Source organism: Cyprinodon variegatus, unplaced genomic scaffold, assembly GCF_000732505.1.
Source record: "Cyprinodon variegatus isolate N-32 unplaced genomic scaffold, C_variegatus-1.0 Scaffold87, whole genome shotgun sequence".
NCBI classification, from domain to species: domain Eukaryota; kingdom Metazoa; phylum Chordata; class Actinopteri; order Cyprinodontiformes; family Cyprinodontidae; genus Cyprinodon; species Cyprinodon variegatus.
In genome coordinates this window covers 26,134-41,684 of record NW_015150540.1, presented here as the reverse complement: position 1 = coordinate 41,684, position 15,551 = coordinate 26,134, and the positions used below count along the sequence as shown (strand labels likewise).

At 36.0% G+C, this 15,551-nt stretch overlaps 3 protein-coding genes across 19 annotated transcripts in view; all 3 read right to left on the bottom strand.

Moving 5' to 3' along the window:
• Positions 1 to 174, bottom strand: part of mxra8 (matrix-remodelling associated 8) — a 9,596-nt gene extending 9,422 nt beyond the window's left edge. The window contains exon 1 of the mRNA XM_015373544.1: positions 26 to 174. Within this exon, the coding sequence (XP_015229030.1) occupies positions 26 to 53 (28 nt within the window). The 5' untranslated portion in view covers positions 54 to 174. The remainder of the gene's footprint in view (positions 1 to 25) is intronic.
• A 2,661-nt stretch (positions 175 to 2,835) lies between these two features.
• On the bottom strand, positions 2,836 to 4,868 carry aurkaip1 (aurora kinase A interacting protein 1). Its single transcript, XM_015373458.1, has 4 exons — positions 4,786 to 4,868; positions 3,833 to 3,937; positions 3,163 to 3,626; positions 2,836 to 2,990 (listed from the first exon to the last, which is right to left on the bottom strand). The coding sequence occupies exons 2-4, from the start codon at positions 3,882 to 3,884 to the stop codon at positions 2,874 to 2,876; spliced, it is 633 nt and encodes a 210-aa protein (XP_015228944.1). The 5' UTR covers positions 3,885 to 3,937; positions 4,786 to 4,868; the 3' UTR covers positions 2,836 to 2,873.
• A 3,356-nt stretch (positions 4,869 to 8,224) lies between these two features.
• The window catches only part of rap1gap (RAP1 GTPase activating protein), a 30,142-nt gene continuing 22,815 nt past the window's right edge, over positions 8,225 to 15,551 (bottom strand). For 7 of the 17 annotated variants that reach the window (XM_015373513.1, XM_015373517.1, XM_015373514.1 and 4 more), the window contains 8 exons: positions 14,546 to 14,623; positions 13,684 to 13,793; positions 13,063 to 13,179; positions 12,781 to 12,910; positions 12,543 to 12,654; positions 10,096 to 10,172; positions 9,949 to 9,996; positions 8,225 to 9,802 (listed from right to left, as the gene is read on the bottom strand). In XM_015373513.1, the coding sequence (XP_015228999.1) occupies positions 9,988 to 9,996; positions 10,096 to 10,172; positions 12,543 to 12,654; positions 12,781 to 12,910; positions 13,063 to 13,179; positions 13,684 to 13,793; positions 14,546 to 14,623 (633 nt within the window). In that variant the 3' untranslated portion in view covers positions 8,225 to 9,802; positions 9,949 to 9,987. Of the gene's footprint in view, positions 9,821 to 9,948; positions 9,997 to 10,095; positions 10,173 to 12,542; positions 12,655 to 12,780; positions 12,911 to 13,062; positions 13,180 to 13,683; positions 13,794 to 14,545; positions 14,624 to 15,551 lie in introns of all 17 variants that reach the window. The other 10 variants (XM_015373521.1, XM_015373512.1, XM_015373520.1 and 7 more) reach the window with 8 other exon arrangements.

Here is a 15,551-nt window from a genome sequence, read left to right as displayed (position 1 = left end):
ATGACAGAATATACAGAAAACTTACTCTGCAGGAGATTCATATCAAGGTGCATCTTCTTCTCAGATATGTGGATCCGTCAGAGGTGGTGATATTCACATCAGTTATTAAACCCCTGAAAAGTTTGCAAAGCTGCTGCTGAGGTCCTTTCGTGCTGCTGCAGTCTTTAGTCTTCAGAAGCTCCACCTCCACCAGGCCATGAAATTCAACACTGCCTTTAGTTTTGGGCTGCTAAGCTTCACACAGACATGCAGACTGCCCTTTTAAGGGATGTAGTAATAAAAACAAAGTCTGAAACTAGCTAAACAGAAAAGACATGAAAACAGCTTAAATCTTACAAGGCATCTATGTATTTCCTTTTGTGCTCTTTAGATATTGGGTTCATACACAAATATGAATTCACTCCAGGACAGTTCCCTGTCATTGATCTGCGTGGAGTCTGTTAAAATATATACACAGCAAATCTTCCTGATAGGTGTTTATAATCATGCTTTATTTAATGGTTTATTTTCATTCATATTTCCATCAAAAAAGTTTTACCCTCTGGGAAAACTTCTTCCCACTGTATCCCTTTATTGAAGCAAGACGGAATTCAGGACTAAAGATCGAAGAAAAAAAAAAAGCTTCTCTGATTTTTTTCAACATCTATTATTTATTTATTTTTCTAAGAATTAGCTCAATGCCCTTTGATGGTTCCCAAGAACCACAAAAACGCATGTCATTTTTAATAATTTTATGTAACGGTAAAATACTGCCATCTAGTGTGTATCACCTAAACAATGCTGCTACAAACTGCTACAAAAATTTCTTCAGTGTTTTGAGTTGGTACACCAACAAAAGCAGCTCATAACAATACTTTTTTTTACATGCATCTTTTTAGCCTCATGTACGCTAATATAATATATACAGATTGGTCAGGATTAGTTTTTAATGAATATGTGGCAGGATTAGGTCATAACAATTTATACCAAGCTTTAAACATCTAACAGCGCACATCTATTATCTGGAAATGTTAAGAAGTTTGCACAACACATCTAAAACATTTTGGCAAAGCAGGAGTCCTGATGGAAATTCTGCCACACTATTAAATTATTGCTGTTCAGAGAAGGACTTCACCCAGTCTCACTGAATTTAGGCTATTTTGCAAAGAATTTGTAAATGTTTTAGACTAAATTCAGCTCAATTAAAAAAAAAAGTATACTTTGTTGATTGCAAAGGTAAATGAAATGTTTTTGAAACTGATAGGAGTTTGTTGTACGGGTTGTTGAAAGCCGCAGGTAGAACAATGGATACGTTGACAATTTTGTTTGTACCTCTCGTTTAAGGAAAGAAAAACCAACAGTGGTCACAGAAATAACTTAAATCTCACTTAAGTATTAATAAACAAACATTCTATGAAAATAAACAAATAAAAGTCAGACAATGCTTTTCAGGACTGCTTCGTTTAGGGATAAGGCGGTCTTCTTTGAGTCCTGACATACAGTGCCGTGTGAAAGTATTCAGCCCCGTTTAACTTTGACGTCTTGCAATATTTCAGGTTTCAGACATAAAGATATAAAATTGTATTTATTGTGAAGAATCAAGTGGGACACAATCGTGAAGTTGAACAAAATATATGGGGTGTGTTACACTTTAACTACGGTAATTAAAAAACTGAAAAAATTGGGTGTGCAAAATTATTCAGGCCCCTGGAGTTAAGACTTTGTAGCACCACCTTTTGCTGCAATAATAGCTGCAAGTTGCTTTGGGTATATCTATTGGTTTAATTTTGCCCATTTTTCCTTGCAAAACAGGTGAAGCTCAAGTGAGGTTGGATGGAGAGCTTTAGTAAAGTTTTAAGTTCTTTCAAGATTCTCGACTGGCTTGGCCATTCTAACACATGGATATGTTTATCTGTAAACCATTCCATTATAGATTTTGCTTTATGTTTTGGATCATGGCCTTGTTGGAAGAAATCTCTGTCCCAGTTGGCCTTTTGCAGGCTCCAAAAGGTTTTCTTCCAGAATGCTCCTGTATTTGGCTCCATCCATCTTCCCATCAACTTAACCATCTTACTGTTTTTTGTTGTTTTTTTTTCCCTTTCCTTAAACAAGGGGTACCAACAGTTGTTGTCCAAAAGCGATCTCCAGTAGGGTTTGCCTTACAGTAGGTCTGAAGAAGTCTCTGACTGAAGACTCTCATTTGGTGTAAGACCAATTGATTTTTTTTTTTTTATCGGCTGTCAGTAATGCTTTTTATTCTTTGAACAATTATTTTTTGTAAAAGCTCTTTTAGAGGTCAAAGAGGGTGTCCCAGAACAGAGCCATTGTTACACTATATTCTGTGATACATAATTTATTGTGACACAAGGGGGTCACAATACCCTGTTGTCTAGGTGAACACAAAGGTATTTATTGTCCACTTCCTCCATGATAGTGATGGTTATATTAAATATGCAAAGCTGATAAAAAGCTGGCTCAATATATTTTGACTAATGTGGACTGAACATAAATTTGTCATGACTTTTAACATTTTTATAAAAAAATAAATTCACACCATCAACCTTATTTCTTCCACATCAAAGTTATCCTAGTGTTGCTGAATGGCATTAAATATAGTTAACAGTCTGGTTGTAATGGTACAAAATACAAAAAAGTATGAGGGTTCTTAATAATTGTATGCATGTAAAGAAAAGGAAAGATGAACATCACAGTATGACTGAAGTTTGGCAGAGAAATCTTTATTCAGATTATCTTTCCACAAAACTTTATTGTACATACTGATTGAAGATGAGGCGGGCCAAGAGCAGTTGTTCCACTGGTCAATGAAGAGTGGCGTTCAGGGTCAGACAATGGGGGGGATGCTAAACAGAAATAACATTTGTTTTCAGTGTTTTTCAGTTCCTTCTGCTCCCCTGTTGTTTAATAAAGATTTTAGGTGTGGCCCATCCCTCCGGAGCCTTCTTCAGTCCAGCTCGCATCCATATTCTTTTAAGATCCTCCTCAAATTTTTTCTGCAAACAATATACTCATAGTTAGACATGCACATGTCAAAATGTATAATTTGAATTCCTCTTGAAAGCATCTTGATAAGAATACATTAGAAGAACCAACAGTTTACAAAAAATAGCTAAGAACATAAGAGTTTCATTCAAACATTGTTTTTTTTTTTTGTTTGTCGCTCACCTGCTTCTTTCTCCCTCTGCCTTCCAAAACTCTTCTCCTCAAGAATTTGGTCCGTTTTTGCAGCTTCTTGTACTTATGCCGGTTCATCTTCCGCCGTCTGATCTCTAAAACATTCTTGCATCTCATGGGTGTTGCTGTACCCTCCCCATCCTCCAAAACAGGCTCAGAGATTGGTGGTAGCAACTTCTCTTCCAGCAGCTCTATGTCTCCCTGTGGTTGGGCAGACTCCAGCAGGGGAGGTAAGGAGTAGCGTAGCGAGAGCCAGCTTTCCAGAGGACTCACTGATAGCTTCCGTGGTATCAAAGCCTCCTCCAACTCTGGCTCAAGCTGGACCCATCGCGGGGGAGACGTGTTGTCTGCTGTTGTTGAGTAATTTCGTAATTTCTGCTGTAGTGATAAGCAGGAAGAAGGGAGGACTGATGAGACGCATGCATTTAGAATCCCGCCATGTGCTTTAAGTCCACCTGGAAATTGAAAGAAAAGAATAATTTATAATAGTTTTCCAATAAATGTTCAAAAACCTGAAGTGTGAAGGTCTTACAAGGTATTAGCTACAGAGGATAACAAAGAAATACAGCTTCCCTGTGCTGTGCTTTTCTCTAATCAAACATAAGAATAATATATACTAAATGAATAGTAAAAAATATAATTTTTCTTTGTTGATACATACAAGAGGTTTTACTGAGGAGAGAAAGTCGTGGGACGATCCTCAAGGCAAACATTTTTAATGATCAGATAAAGAAGTCATCAGCTTTGGAGTGACTCATCAAAGGTCCTGAAAACAAGAAGATGGAGCTAAATTAGTCTCAAATGTAAGAGAATGACACACCATGGGAACAGTAAAAACAATTATTATTAGGTTATTAGAGGTAAAACTGAATTGATCCTAAAAGGCATCATCCTGTCTGCATTAAATATATCCCTGCTGCAACACAGATGATACAGATGGCTGAACTTCCTTCCTCAGATTTTCCTGATGTTCTGTAAGAATGTGCTTAAGATTGATCTGATTCGAGTGTTTTAGACAAAAGAAACATCCAAACACACAGAACAATTACTTATCAACAGTAAAATAATCAAAAATAATAATTCAATAACGGCGATTAAGAGTGCATCTGGTTTACATGAGAAGGCCAGCACATTTTGGATCGAGCTCTCACTTGGTTTTAATACATTTCTCTTCCTCGAAATATTTGGATAGCTGTTTTTTGATATGAAGGTTGTGCATGAAATAAGCCAGATTGCAGATAAATCAAATCGAGGCGACACTGTTGGACACAAGATAATGCAACATATACAGAATAGCTGGAATAGTGCGGTTACATTTAGACCACTAAGCCAAATGACACACAGGTAGAAATGGACGTCCTTTAATACTGCAAAAAATATCAGGTAGGTGATACCAAGCACAAAATACAACAATAAATAAATGAATCATACAGAAAGCAGAAGTCTTTTATCAACTATACTATGCCTCTCTGCTAGTTTTGCAGCTTATTGTGAACGCAGACGTATAAATTCCCATAATGCCAAATATTAACAGACACGAGAAACAAAACCCCATTTAACTGAACGAGAAGGCCAACACTGATAACACAAAGAAAATAATTAAAACTACATTACCAAATGTTTCCGTGACCGGTGGATTTTTGCTCAATGTGACTTAGGAAACTAATTTCCGGTATGTGTAACACTTTAATGCAGCGTTTCCTCTTTCTCATAGGGATCAAAGGTTCCGGGGAAACTGTTGGACTATTTTAATCAGACAGGGCTCCGTATCTGCTACTGGTACTAATATATAAAACTTTTAAAGAGCTTTAAATATTTTTTTAGACTTTAGGTTTCTCTTAATTTGTTTTATCTTGCTGACAAGGAAAATAATATTTTAAAATATAACAGTAATGTTGTAGATCCACAGTATTTTTTGTGACTAGAAAATACTAAAAATACTAGAAATTGAATTATTTGATTTCAAATGAACGAAAATAAATAAATAATAATAAAAAAACCCACCAAGATTTTTAACCTAAAGCTGAGAAAAAAATATTTTCAAAATATTCTTGTAGTGGATATTACATCCAGATGTTCCATAAAAACAGATAGAAAACCTGCTAAAATGAAACTTTTTTCTTTAGCTTTAGACATAGACAGATTTATTTTTTCATTTTGTATACACAAGTGTATACAGAAACAAATTCCATTTAAAACAGCTCTAGAGAATTTCATTTTTAAAAGTGCAGCCTTGAAAACAGTAATAAATACATAAAAAATAGTAATATAAACATATGACGTAAACGTATGTTTACAGTTCTAAAATTTTTTAAAATTATTTTTAAAAATAAAATAACCAATTTTACACAACATTTAGCAGTCTAATGGCAACGGGCGAAGAAACTGTTATGGAATTTGCGGGACCTGCATCGGATGCTTCGAAGCCTCTTTCCAGAGGGCAGCAAGGAGAACAGTCCATGGTGGGGGTGTGAAGGGTCATTGATGATGTTACAGGCTCGGAATACGCAGTGCTGGGATGAAATGTCTTTAATGGAGGGAAGAGGACGATCCTCTCTGCTGTTCTCACCACTCTTCTCACCTTCTTCCAGTCTGAGGCGCTGCAGCTTCCACACCACACAGTGAGACAGCCGGGCAGAATGCTTTCTATTTGAATACTCATGCTGAAGAGCTGAATACTGTTTAGCTCTTTGGCCAATAATTATTTTAAATGCCACAGAGTGCACCTTTTTTTCAAGTCAAGGGTTAAGCGTTTTGCTTGGAGACCCAGAGTGGCAGTCTGTGGGAGTGGGGCTCAAACTCAGAACCTCAGGATTTCAAGTTCTATGCCCTGACCATTACACTGCTACTTATTTTTATACTATGTACAAATAAATCATGTTGTGTATTGCTATTCAGTTATATCTTGAGACAAAATTTCACTTTTCTATTAATTTTTTAGTTCGTTTCCATGATAATGAGTCATAATTTGGTCCTTAAAGATAGTTATTTTATTATACACCATGGCACAGTGTCATCATTATCTCCTTTACCATCTGTGGAAGAAAAGCTGTGCAGTGAATATTTACATCCTGGTATAAACAACATTCAAAGTTAGGGGATGACACATTTGTTGGCACCTCGGCCAAAACATGTGTGAAGAACAAACTTTTTTCTCAAAAGAGCAGACGTTAGTCATCACTTGTATCATTTAACAAGTTTGGAGCAAATAGAAAGAGGTTTTTCTGACTTTTTATTTTTATTGCTCATTCTCTCTTGACAATCCATTACCGGATCTCTTTCTTATGCTCTCCAGGTCAGTATTTACAAAAATCTGGAAATTAAGACAGCTTTGTACATTGTGTGTGGTATACATACCACTTCTTTGTTCTATGCTGGGGAAGATTCTCATTCATCCAGATCATAGTCATTCCAACAAATTTAACAAAGTAAAAAAAAAACAAAAAACACTGGACTTTGTTTTCCAAGTTTGAAGATGTTTCACTTCCCATCCAGGAAGCTTTCTCAATTCAAAATGTCTGGAGTAGGGTTTGAGTTCCAGGCTAATGGAGTGGCACAAACAACCTTTTAACTTTGTTGGAACTTCTTTGTTCATATGTATTTTGTTTGGGATCTGAAGAAGGTTAATATTCAGGGACTTAGCTCCACAACCTCATGTAATCAGAATTTAAGTTGGATCGGATTGTAAATCGGGTCTGGTGACTTCAAGCCTTTTAGGATGTGTTGTAACCCCCCCAATATCAATGATCCCACTCCTAAAATGCATGACTTAAGTGTGGTAAAAAGAGTTATTCCTAAAATAAATAAATGCAGCTAAGTAAAGAGCATTATCTTAATATTTTTCTTACATCATTGCATATTCTTATCTAATAGTTCAAAAGTAGTAAATGTTTCAGTCACAGAAAGCTCTGTAATTATACATCAGACACCCCAAATAAAGTAAGTCACTTGCCTTCAATTACAACAACACGCAAATAATGTCTTACAGCGGAGCATCACCAAGTCACTGACTTCTGGGATAATCTTTTATTGGCTTTTATAATGATACAGGGAAATAAACCCCCCTTTGTCTTTTATTCTTATTTAATTACAATGATTTTTACTGTGCCTTAGAAGGATTTTTTTCTTTTGAATGGTAAAAAAAAATAATCGATGTGCAGAAGATTTTGAACTTCTGAGGGTATTTATTTACAGTAAAAACAAGCAAAAACAAAACATTCATTATATTGGAAATTCTGATGAATTAACTACTGGCTCTCCTGGCTCGACTTACACCATCACTGTGTGACATAAGGCAACTGAAATGATCAATGGGATGTACAGAGATATTTTCCCTTTTAGTCTGAAAACCTTTAAAAATCTACAAAACTTTTAAAATAAAGTCTGAAATTAAGGATACATGACATAAAACAACAGTCACTTTTAACCTTGGCAGTAATTGTTTTGTGTTGTCCCTTCCAGTTTAAAATCCACTGGCTATACATATATTTTCTTCAGTTAATATTATATTTACACATCACCAGTTGTTTAGTTTGGATTTAGTAACTTTTAAAGCAAATTAATATACTTGATTTGATCATATTTGCATTGCAAACTTACTGCACTCAACAAGATCTGACTCTTGAAATAAGCCAGATGTCACAGGTCAAGATCATATTTAGGGAATAAGCAACATAAACAAGCTGCATAACAAGACACTGAGTGTTATCACCATAGAGAGAACTGCCACTTACCAGAAAACAATAAATAAATAAAAACAAAGGTTAGGGAAGAAGAGAAGTTAGGAAAAAAATAATAAAACTGATGACTATATCTGTATATTTGTTATACAAAGAGTGACTGAGTTCAATAGGCGATTAAACCAATAATCATCTCCTGTTTTTGAAGCACTTGTTATAAAGTTTGATAAGCCTTTAATTTAATAACTTTGATTTGCTTTGGTAGATAAAAATGTGGAGGGGAAAACTGAGGTAACACATACTTAAAAAAAAGACATGTTTAAGTTCTAAGGCTGTTTGCTGAGAGGCTTATTTCCTGTAAGCTGTTAAACTTGGAGAAAAAATGGAAATCAGAGAAAGTGTCTTAGTGCAGCTAACATGTTCTCCTGTTTAAATTTTACCTGCCATATAATAAACTTATCAATTTAACAGGTGAAACATTTTCCGATAAACCTTTTAGGAAAAAAACTTTCAATTTTGGCATTTCAATTAAGCCAAAAATTTTGCTTAAAGGACAACATTTCTCAAAATTTAGAGCCAGAAAACATGAAAACACCAATGATTTTCAAAACAGGCAAATATCATTAAAACAGTTTTTTTCATAGACAAAAAGTACCCTTATGGGCACTAACATAAACAGAGTGAAAACATGTCCTCCAGATCCTGAGTGTGAAAGCCAGTTGGTGCACACAGAAAATGAAAAAATCGAATGTTTGCTCCCTTTATAGCAACACAGTAAAGATTAAGTGAGCATATTTTCCCATGAGATTATTCATGCACGAAACGTTGGTGAGGATGCTGCAAGCATCAGAGGATGCAGTCAGCACCAAATTCAGTCGCTACATTTAAAAAAAACAACAACAATAAAATTAAACAGGTTAAATTTTGTCTACAAAAGGGGGAAAATAATTCTGGCAGTGTTTATGACTACAAACAATTATTGCCCAAGCTGCAAAGATAGTTGCAGTTGAGTCGGCAGGCAAACCACTGAGGCGGCATTTAGACAGCTGCATTACTCATCTTAAGTGTGGATCAAATATTTAAGGGAAGTGTGTTTACAGCTATTTTAATGTAATGTCACTGTTTGGAGAAATGAAAAGGCTGGCACTTAAATGTTCAGAACTGGAGCAGAAGTCACAAAGACTCCTTATTGCTGCCAGGATTTTAGGTTTATGATTTTTGTCAAATGGCAAAAAACAGTTTTACACATTGCAGCTCTGAGACCATATTTCTCTCATGACTTCTTCCTTCTCATGGGAAAAAAAAAAATCTCTAGTGCATCTTTGCCTTTTGGGCTTGTGGTAAAGTCGGAGACTATATGATTTAGGTGACCAGTATGTCATGCACTGAAGATGGAGTGTGTTAAAGGTTCAATGTGTAATGTTTTCACATTCGGCTACTGTAACTGCATGCTTGGCTGAGAGAAAAAGCTTAATTTAACTGTGACAAATCAAATTGATTCAATTTCAATGATATACCTGTAAATGTGATGATTTAATTTGATTTTAAATAGATTTATGACATAATCTTTAAGCGGAAGGTTTCATCACAAGGACACCTATACAATCTGTACTTTTCAAACAGCCAGCACAGCATGAGTTCAACAAGTGACATCTTTAAAAGATCAAACATTTATATTTTCAGATGAAAAAAAAGCACTTTTACAACCAAGGGTCGGTTTAAAAAATAAAAGTACAACCAAGCAACAAATGTGGGAACAGGCAATGAAACCAAAAGCTGGCCCCTTATTGTGCAAAACCCTTTCTTGTGTCCTCTGGGTTTCTGGATGCATTCCTCCCTGAGCAGCCAACTGCAGGCTTTATCTGATGCTCCTTTCTCAGCTTCATCCTCCTCCTCTTCACTCAACATGTCAAAAGCATGGGTCTCAGAAGGAGTGACTTATGGGACTGCTTCTGGAAGAAGACAGGCATCTGGTCAAAAACATAAAACATGTTCAAAGGCTTCATTTGGTAGCTCGTGTTTTCATCCAAATATGTCTATTTGGTTGTTGTAAGATTGTTAAATTAAACCATAAGAGTGAAAAAAATGAAAGTCAAACCTGAAGATGGCGATTCAGGATAAAATCCTGTGGGCAGGGCTAACAGTTCTGCACAAAGGGAAGCACAAATGTAAACCAAATAAAGTCCTACAGAAAGGAGCTGAAATATGGAGTTTAAAAATCTAAAATAATCACAGGGGGACTCACTGATGACTGATGGTCATGTGATTTTTCTAGTTTGATTCGAATATCGGTGGCTTTCCCTCGATCAGATTTACCATGCCCTGAGGGTCAAGAAAACATGAATAAAAAAAAAAAACTCACTTTGTTCTTATTCGCCATTTTTTATTTATACTACCTTCAAACACAACAAAACTGCAAAGTCTATGCTATCTTACTGTGATTTTTTGCAACAATTACCCACAAATTAGAAAGTGTCAAGTATTGTATTTTTGACAATTTTCTTAAAAAAATGAGAATCTGGCAAATATATTCAGTCACCTGAGTCAAGACTTTGTAGAAGAACCTTTTACTGCTAAAGTGACTGCAGTCTCTGCTGAAATTTTTGAATGAATATTAGACATCTTCCGTCTTCTTTCAGCTTCTTAAAGTTGAACTACCACAAATGTAACTCTATCATCTCCCAATGATCTTTTAACCCACCTGTTGTCATGGCAATATAAATATTTTAGAAGTGTCCCTGCTCAGAATAGAAAAAATCTAAATGATGACTTTCTTTGCTCACTATCTAGTGCTGCAGAAGCCTTATGGTCACCCCTGCATTTAAGTCAAGAGTGTGGTAGCAGGGAAAAACTTCACAGCTCCTCCAGAGTTACCTCTGGGTCTCTAGGCTGCATCTCTGTTGAGTGCTTTTGTCACCTGGCCTGTTAGTTTTGCCAGATGTTTATCTCTTTATTTCTTTATAGTGTGGCCATAATGTTCCAATTTTTTGGGTGATGAATTGAATAGTGCTACTGGATCCAAACCTTTGGAAGAATTTACAGAACTCCTTCACAGAAGAACTGATTTGTATTGAAGTGAAAAAGGGCTGATTATGAATATGTATGCATGCCATGTTTCTGATTTTTACTAAAAACAGAAATTCAAAATAAAGGAAATTAAAAGCCATGACATAACATCTCAGTAAACATATTGGAGTTTATTGTCAAGTTGCACAATGTCAAAATTCAATGCTTCAACTCATAGATATGTATGGAAGGTGCAGTAAAGTTTCATATCTTGACATTTTCTCCTTATGTAGAAAAAGGATACACTGGAAATTAATATCCATAACTGTAGCAACTCACTGTTTGCAGTCATTATCGTTATTGAAGATACTTCCTCCCAGTGGGTTTGCATTCCTGCTGTTATTTGTTCAGTTTCATTTCTTGTAAATAGTCTGCTGTTTAGTATGCACATTCGTATATGTGTATTTTACACAGTTCTCCTTAATTAACCTATTCAGCTGCACACTTTTATCCCTCTCTGCACAGTCTGTTATTGTTTCTGATAATGTAGATATGACTTATCTTTATTGTCATTTTGTACACACAGGGTGTATACAAAATGAACTTTCGTTGAGTGCAGCTCTCAGGACATTTCCATTTCTTAAAGTGCAGCAGTGGTAATTTGTAAACATGGTGGTCAAATATAAACATAAGACTGAGATATGATTTACATATGATTTATTTAATCTTTGTATGAATAATCATGCTTCCTGTGGCCTTTTGCTTTACTGCTGGTACACTTGAATTTCCACACTAAAGTTTAATAATCTCTCTATTCTACTCTATACTTGTAATGTATGCTCTGAAAAAAATGTTCCCTAAGTTAGTCATTTATCTTTAAGCCAGCTAACTTTTCATAATGATGCCACAAGAGGGACTCTGTGAAAACGTTCTCTGTGTTTCAGATAAAAAAAAAAGGTTCTTCTCTTTGCTACATAATCTTTGGACTCACTGGCATTTTTTAAAATTGTGATGTTTGCTGATATAATGATGTTGTCCAAGCTCACATCCATCATGGACAACACCTCTCACCCCCTGCCCCAGACTGTAGAGGAGCTGAGCAGCTCCTCTAGTGAAAGACTTGCACATTGTTTGTAAAAAGGAGTGCTACCGCAGGCCATTCATCCCTGCTGCCATCAGACTTTACAATGCAGCACTATAACTGCAATAACTTTCACAATAACTAATCTGCAATAACAATTCAATTCTCTGTTAAATAGCCTGTGCAATAACCCTGTTAAATAGGAAACTTCAGCTATTACACTTATCTCACCACCTCACTGTTGTTCTTTACCTGGTAGCACTTTAATGATCAAAGCCAAATCCAAATGTGAATCAGTCACCCTAAATGTATATAAGTCACCTTAAATCTCTGCCTCGTTTCTTTTTTCTCTCGATCCACTGTATAAATGTCTGCGCACTGTATACACTCCATGCACATTTTCCTCCTTTTGGCACCTTCTTTTGACTGTTGAGCCGATGTTTTATCTTATCTTATGATAACACAGAATAGTATCCAAAATGAACTTGTTGCTGATCCAAAAAACATACTGTCATACTCATGAAAGGGTGCAAATTAATCAGAAAAATGTGATAGTGTTGCATGTTTTCTAGAAATTGTAAAACAAGTATTATATGCCTACAAACCTGGAGAGCTGCCACGACTGTTGCTGCTGGTGCAGCTCATGCTGTCTTCCAACCAGGTGCTGTAGGTGAGAGAGTCTCGCTTGTGAGGTGTTCCAGCTGAAGACAGACTCTCCTGGGAATGATACATAACAGACATGTGGAATCATGCATAATGGAAAGAGGCAACTGAAAATATATGTTTTATTTAAAATTCATGCTCTGTTTTCTTGCACTTTATGAACAGAAATTTTGTGCCAACCATGCCAGTGTCATAGTCTTCTGGAGCCTCGTTTTCCTCTACCACACTGGTAAAGCTGCTGGCATTGGAGGAGGAGCGAGAGAGGTCTTGGCCCTCAGGGATGGAAGGGGTCCTGCCACAGAAATAAGAGCTACACCCTGGGTTACCACTATAGAGGTCAGTTAATTCTGACCTCAAATCATGCATCAGACATGACAAAAGAAGGTGCTGCCTTGCTTGAATTTGACACATGACAGTATAAATTCTCATTGATCTTATTTCTTTTCAGTCGGTCTCTCTTACCTGTTCTTGGTGGTTGTGAGGACTTCAGGAGAGCTCTGATCTGAGTTGTCAGATTTCTGGTCTTGAGAAACGTGGCCACTGTCAGGTGTCTTCTGAGTGTGTGGAGATGCATCTCTGCTGCAATAGAAATATACCAAAAAATAACATATTTCCCACAATGCTTATAAAATGCTACCTACCCACAAAACAACCCACAGTGATGTGTGTACAATGCCTCATAAAAGTGTTAAAATCCCCAGAGCTGTGGATCTGATCCTTGGTCTTGATGAAGTTGTTTATTCACTACTTTTATCTAGTCAACCTTAGAGGCATTAGTGAAACAACTGAGTTTTTTTACAAGATGAAACTAAAAGCACAAGAACATTTATATCTGAATTCTGGATGCAGTTCTTCACTGGGTTTTTCTAGGAGCAATAGAGTATTACGGATGAATACAAATACATCCATTAGTTATTAATATTTGTAAACCATGTATCATTTTCCTTCCACTTAAAAGTTATTCACTGTTACACAAATTATAACATTAAATCACAATAATAAAATTAACGTTTCTGGTTGTAATGTGATCAAATGTAGAACAGTTCAAGGCTAAGTGAAAAATCAACTAAACTCTTCATTCACCTTCTTTCGTGGACTTCTTGAATGTTTTCAATCCCAATAGCACTGCTTCGGCGAGAGCTGAAAGGACCTGACTTTTTCCTTGTGGGGCTTTTTCCCGGGATAATCAAAGACTGGCAGGGAGAGCAGAAAAGCATTGTCAAACTCTGGGAATATTTTCCAAGTTCTGTTCCGATCCAACTAGGCTAATAAATTAAAAAAAAGAAAAAGGATTTTGAAACCACATCTCTCTGAGTTATTGGGATAATATGTAGGATAACTTGTTTTCAGTTGGTACAAAAATGAGAAAAGAAAAAGGAGAAATGCGCATGTCATGCCAAGAGCAGGTGACAGCCCCCCCCTGTCAGTGCAGAGCGCCCTGAAGCAGGAGATAAAAAGTGGATTTGAAGGCTCCAGAGACGCTTTGTTCATTCTGTCTCAAATTTAAAGGTCTCAAATTAGAAACAAAGATATTCTTTTAATGCGGCTTTAGAGATTAGCAATTCAGTTTTCTTTGTATAACCTCTGCATGGGGGGGCTTATTGAATTAAATTAATTGAATTAAATAATTGGAAATAATCAAAGGAGATAATTATCATAAAACATTCTAGAAAATAAGCACCTGCTGCATTAAAGCAGAGAAGACCTAAAAAAAAAAAAAGAGTCTAAAATGATTGACTGAAGTGTGTCATTAGTAAATAGTTTAAGATAGCAAATTTGAGCAAATTGTAAAGGCTTTCACTTTTCACAAAAAGGAACTAATGGTAAGAGCTGCTAAAATGTGGAGGAAAACTCATTTGACCTTGATGCAGTGGAGCCATGCAGACACATAAAAGCGACAGAAAAAAGACATAAGTAAGAAGGTAGTTAGTAATTAGACATGAACCTCTTCTACTGTTCCTATCCCTATGGCACTGCCACGGCGTCCATATTTACTGGGACTTTTGCCTGGGACAAGCAATGACTGAGGTAGACAGGGAGAGAGAAAAAGAAAGAGAAAAAGACAGAGAGAAGAAGAAAGAGTGAGGAGGAGATGATGGTAATGACAGATGACAAAAAAAGAAGGAGGAGGAGAAAAGAAAACATGAGATTCATACAGATATGTGAGATTTCATGCAGTAAGTCATGTCAGTCAAACAATATTTAACTAGAGAATACAAATGGAGACAGTCTGGCTCCATGGGTTCAACACAGGCAGCTGAATGGGAGAGAGAAATGATGAACCGGTTATGTAAGCCACATATGCCTGCGAGGAAGACGATGATGAAGAGATTAAAAAAACAGCAGAGACATGAACTCGATAAATTATTCTTTACGTAACAACATAGGACATTTATCGTGGTAAACTCCATTAAAGAGTTTTGTAATTGCATTACAGGAAATCAGTTAGTTTTACTGTATTGTAAAAATAAATCCAATGGAATGTATACATTTTCTTTGATTAATAACCCATAATTATAAAATAGCATGAACAGCATACAGCTCTGGACAAAAGTTTTGCATGCAGCCATGATGGCAATGAATGTTACATTATTATGAAGTTTTTAATGATGCATTTGAACAATTCTTGAATACAACTGTTTTAAGAGAATAAACCTTGTTTAACCTTGATTAACTTGTTAGGCCTCTGCAACCGGCTCCCTACATTTCTATTGATAAAGTTCAAGCTAAACAGCCTGTTTTTTGCCAACAAATAACACACTTGAAAAAAACTATACCATATATTTAAATAGTATTAATAAATAATCTTGAGATTAATTTCTAAAGGTGGTGTTGATAGCTAAAAAAATGGAATACTGGATGTACTATTGTTAAGGAACATTTAACAAAATATTAGCAGGGGAATCATACATTTGGGTGAACTTTGTGTGGATCTGAGCAAAATTTCCAGA

What these genes read in the sequence shown, in the direction of transcription:
- aurkaip1 (XM_015373458.1), bottom strand. Translation starts at nt 3,884, where the DNA reads ATGTTTGCCTTGAGGATCGTCCCACGACTTTCTCTCCTCAGTAAAACC. An exon ending in TCTCCTCAGTAAAACCTCTT is followed by an intron (nt 3,627 to 3,832) that starts GTATGTATCAAC and finishes TTCAATTTCCAG; the next exon opens with GTGGACTTAAAGCACATGGC. An exon ending in GCAGAGGGAGAAAGAAGCAG is followed by an intron (nt 2,991 to 3,162) that starts GTGAGCGACAAA and finishes TATTGTTTGCAG; the next exon opens with AAAAAATTTGAGGAGGATCT.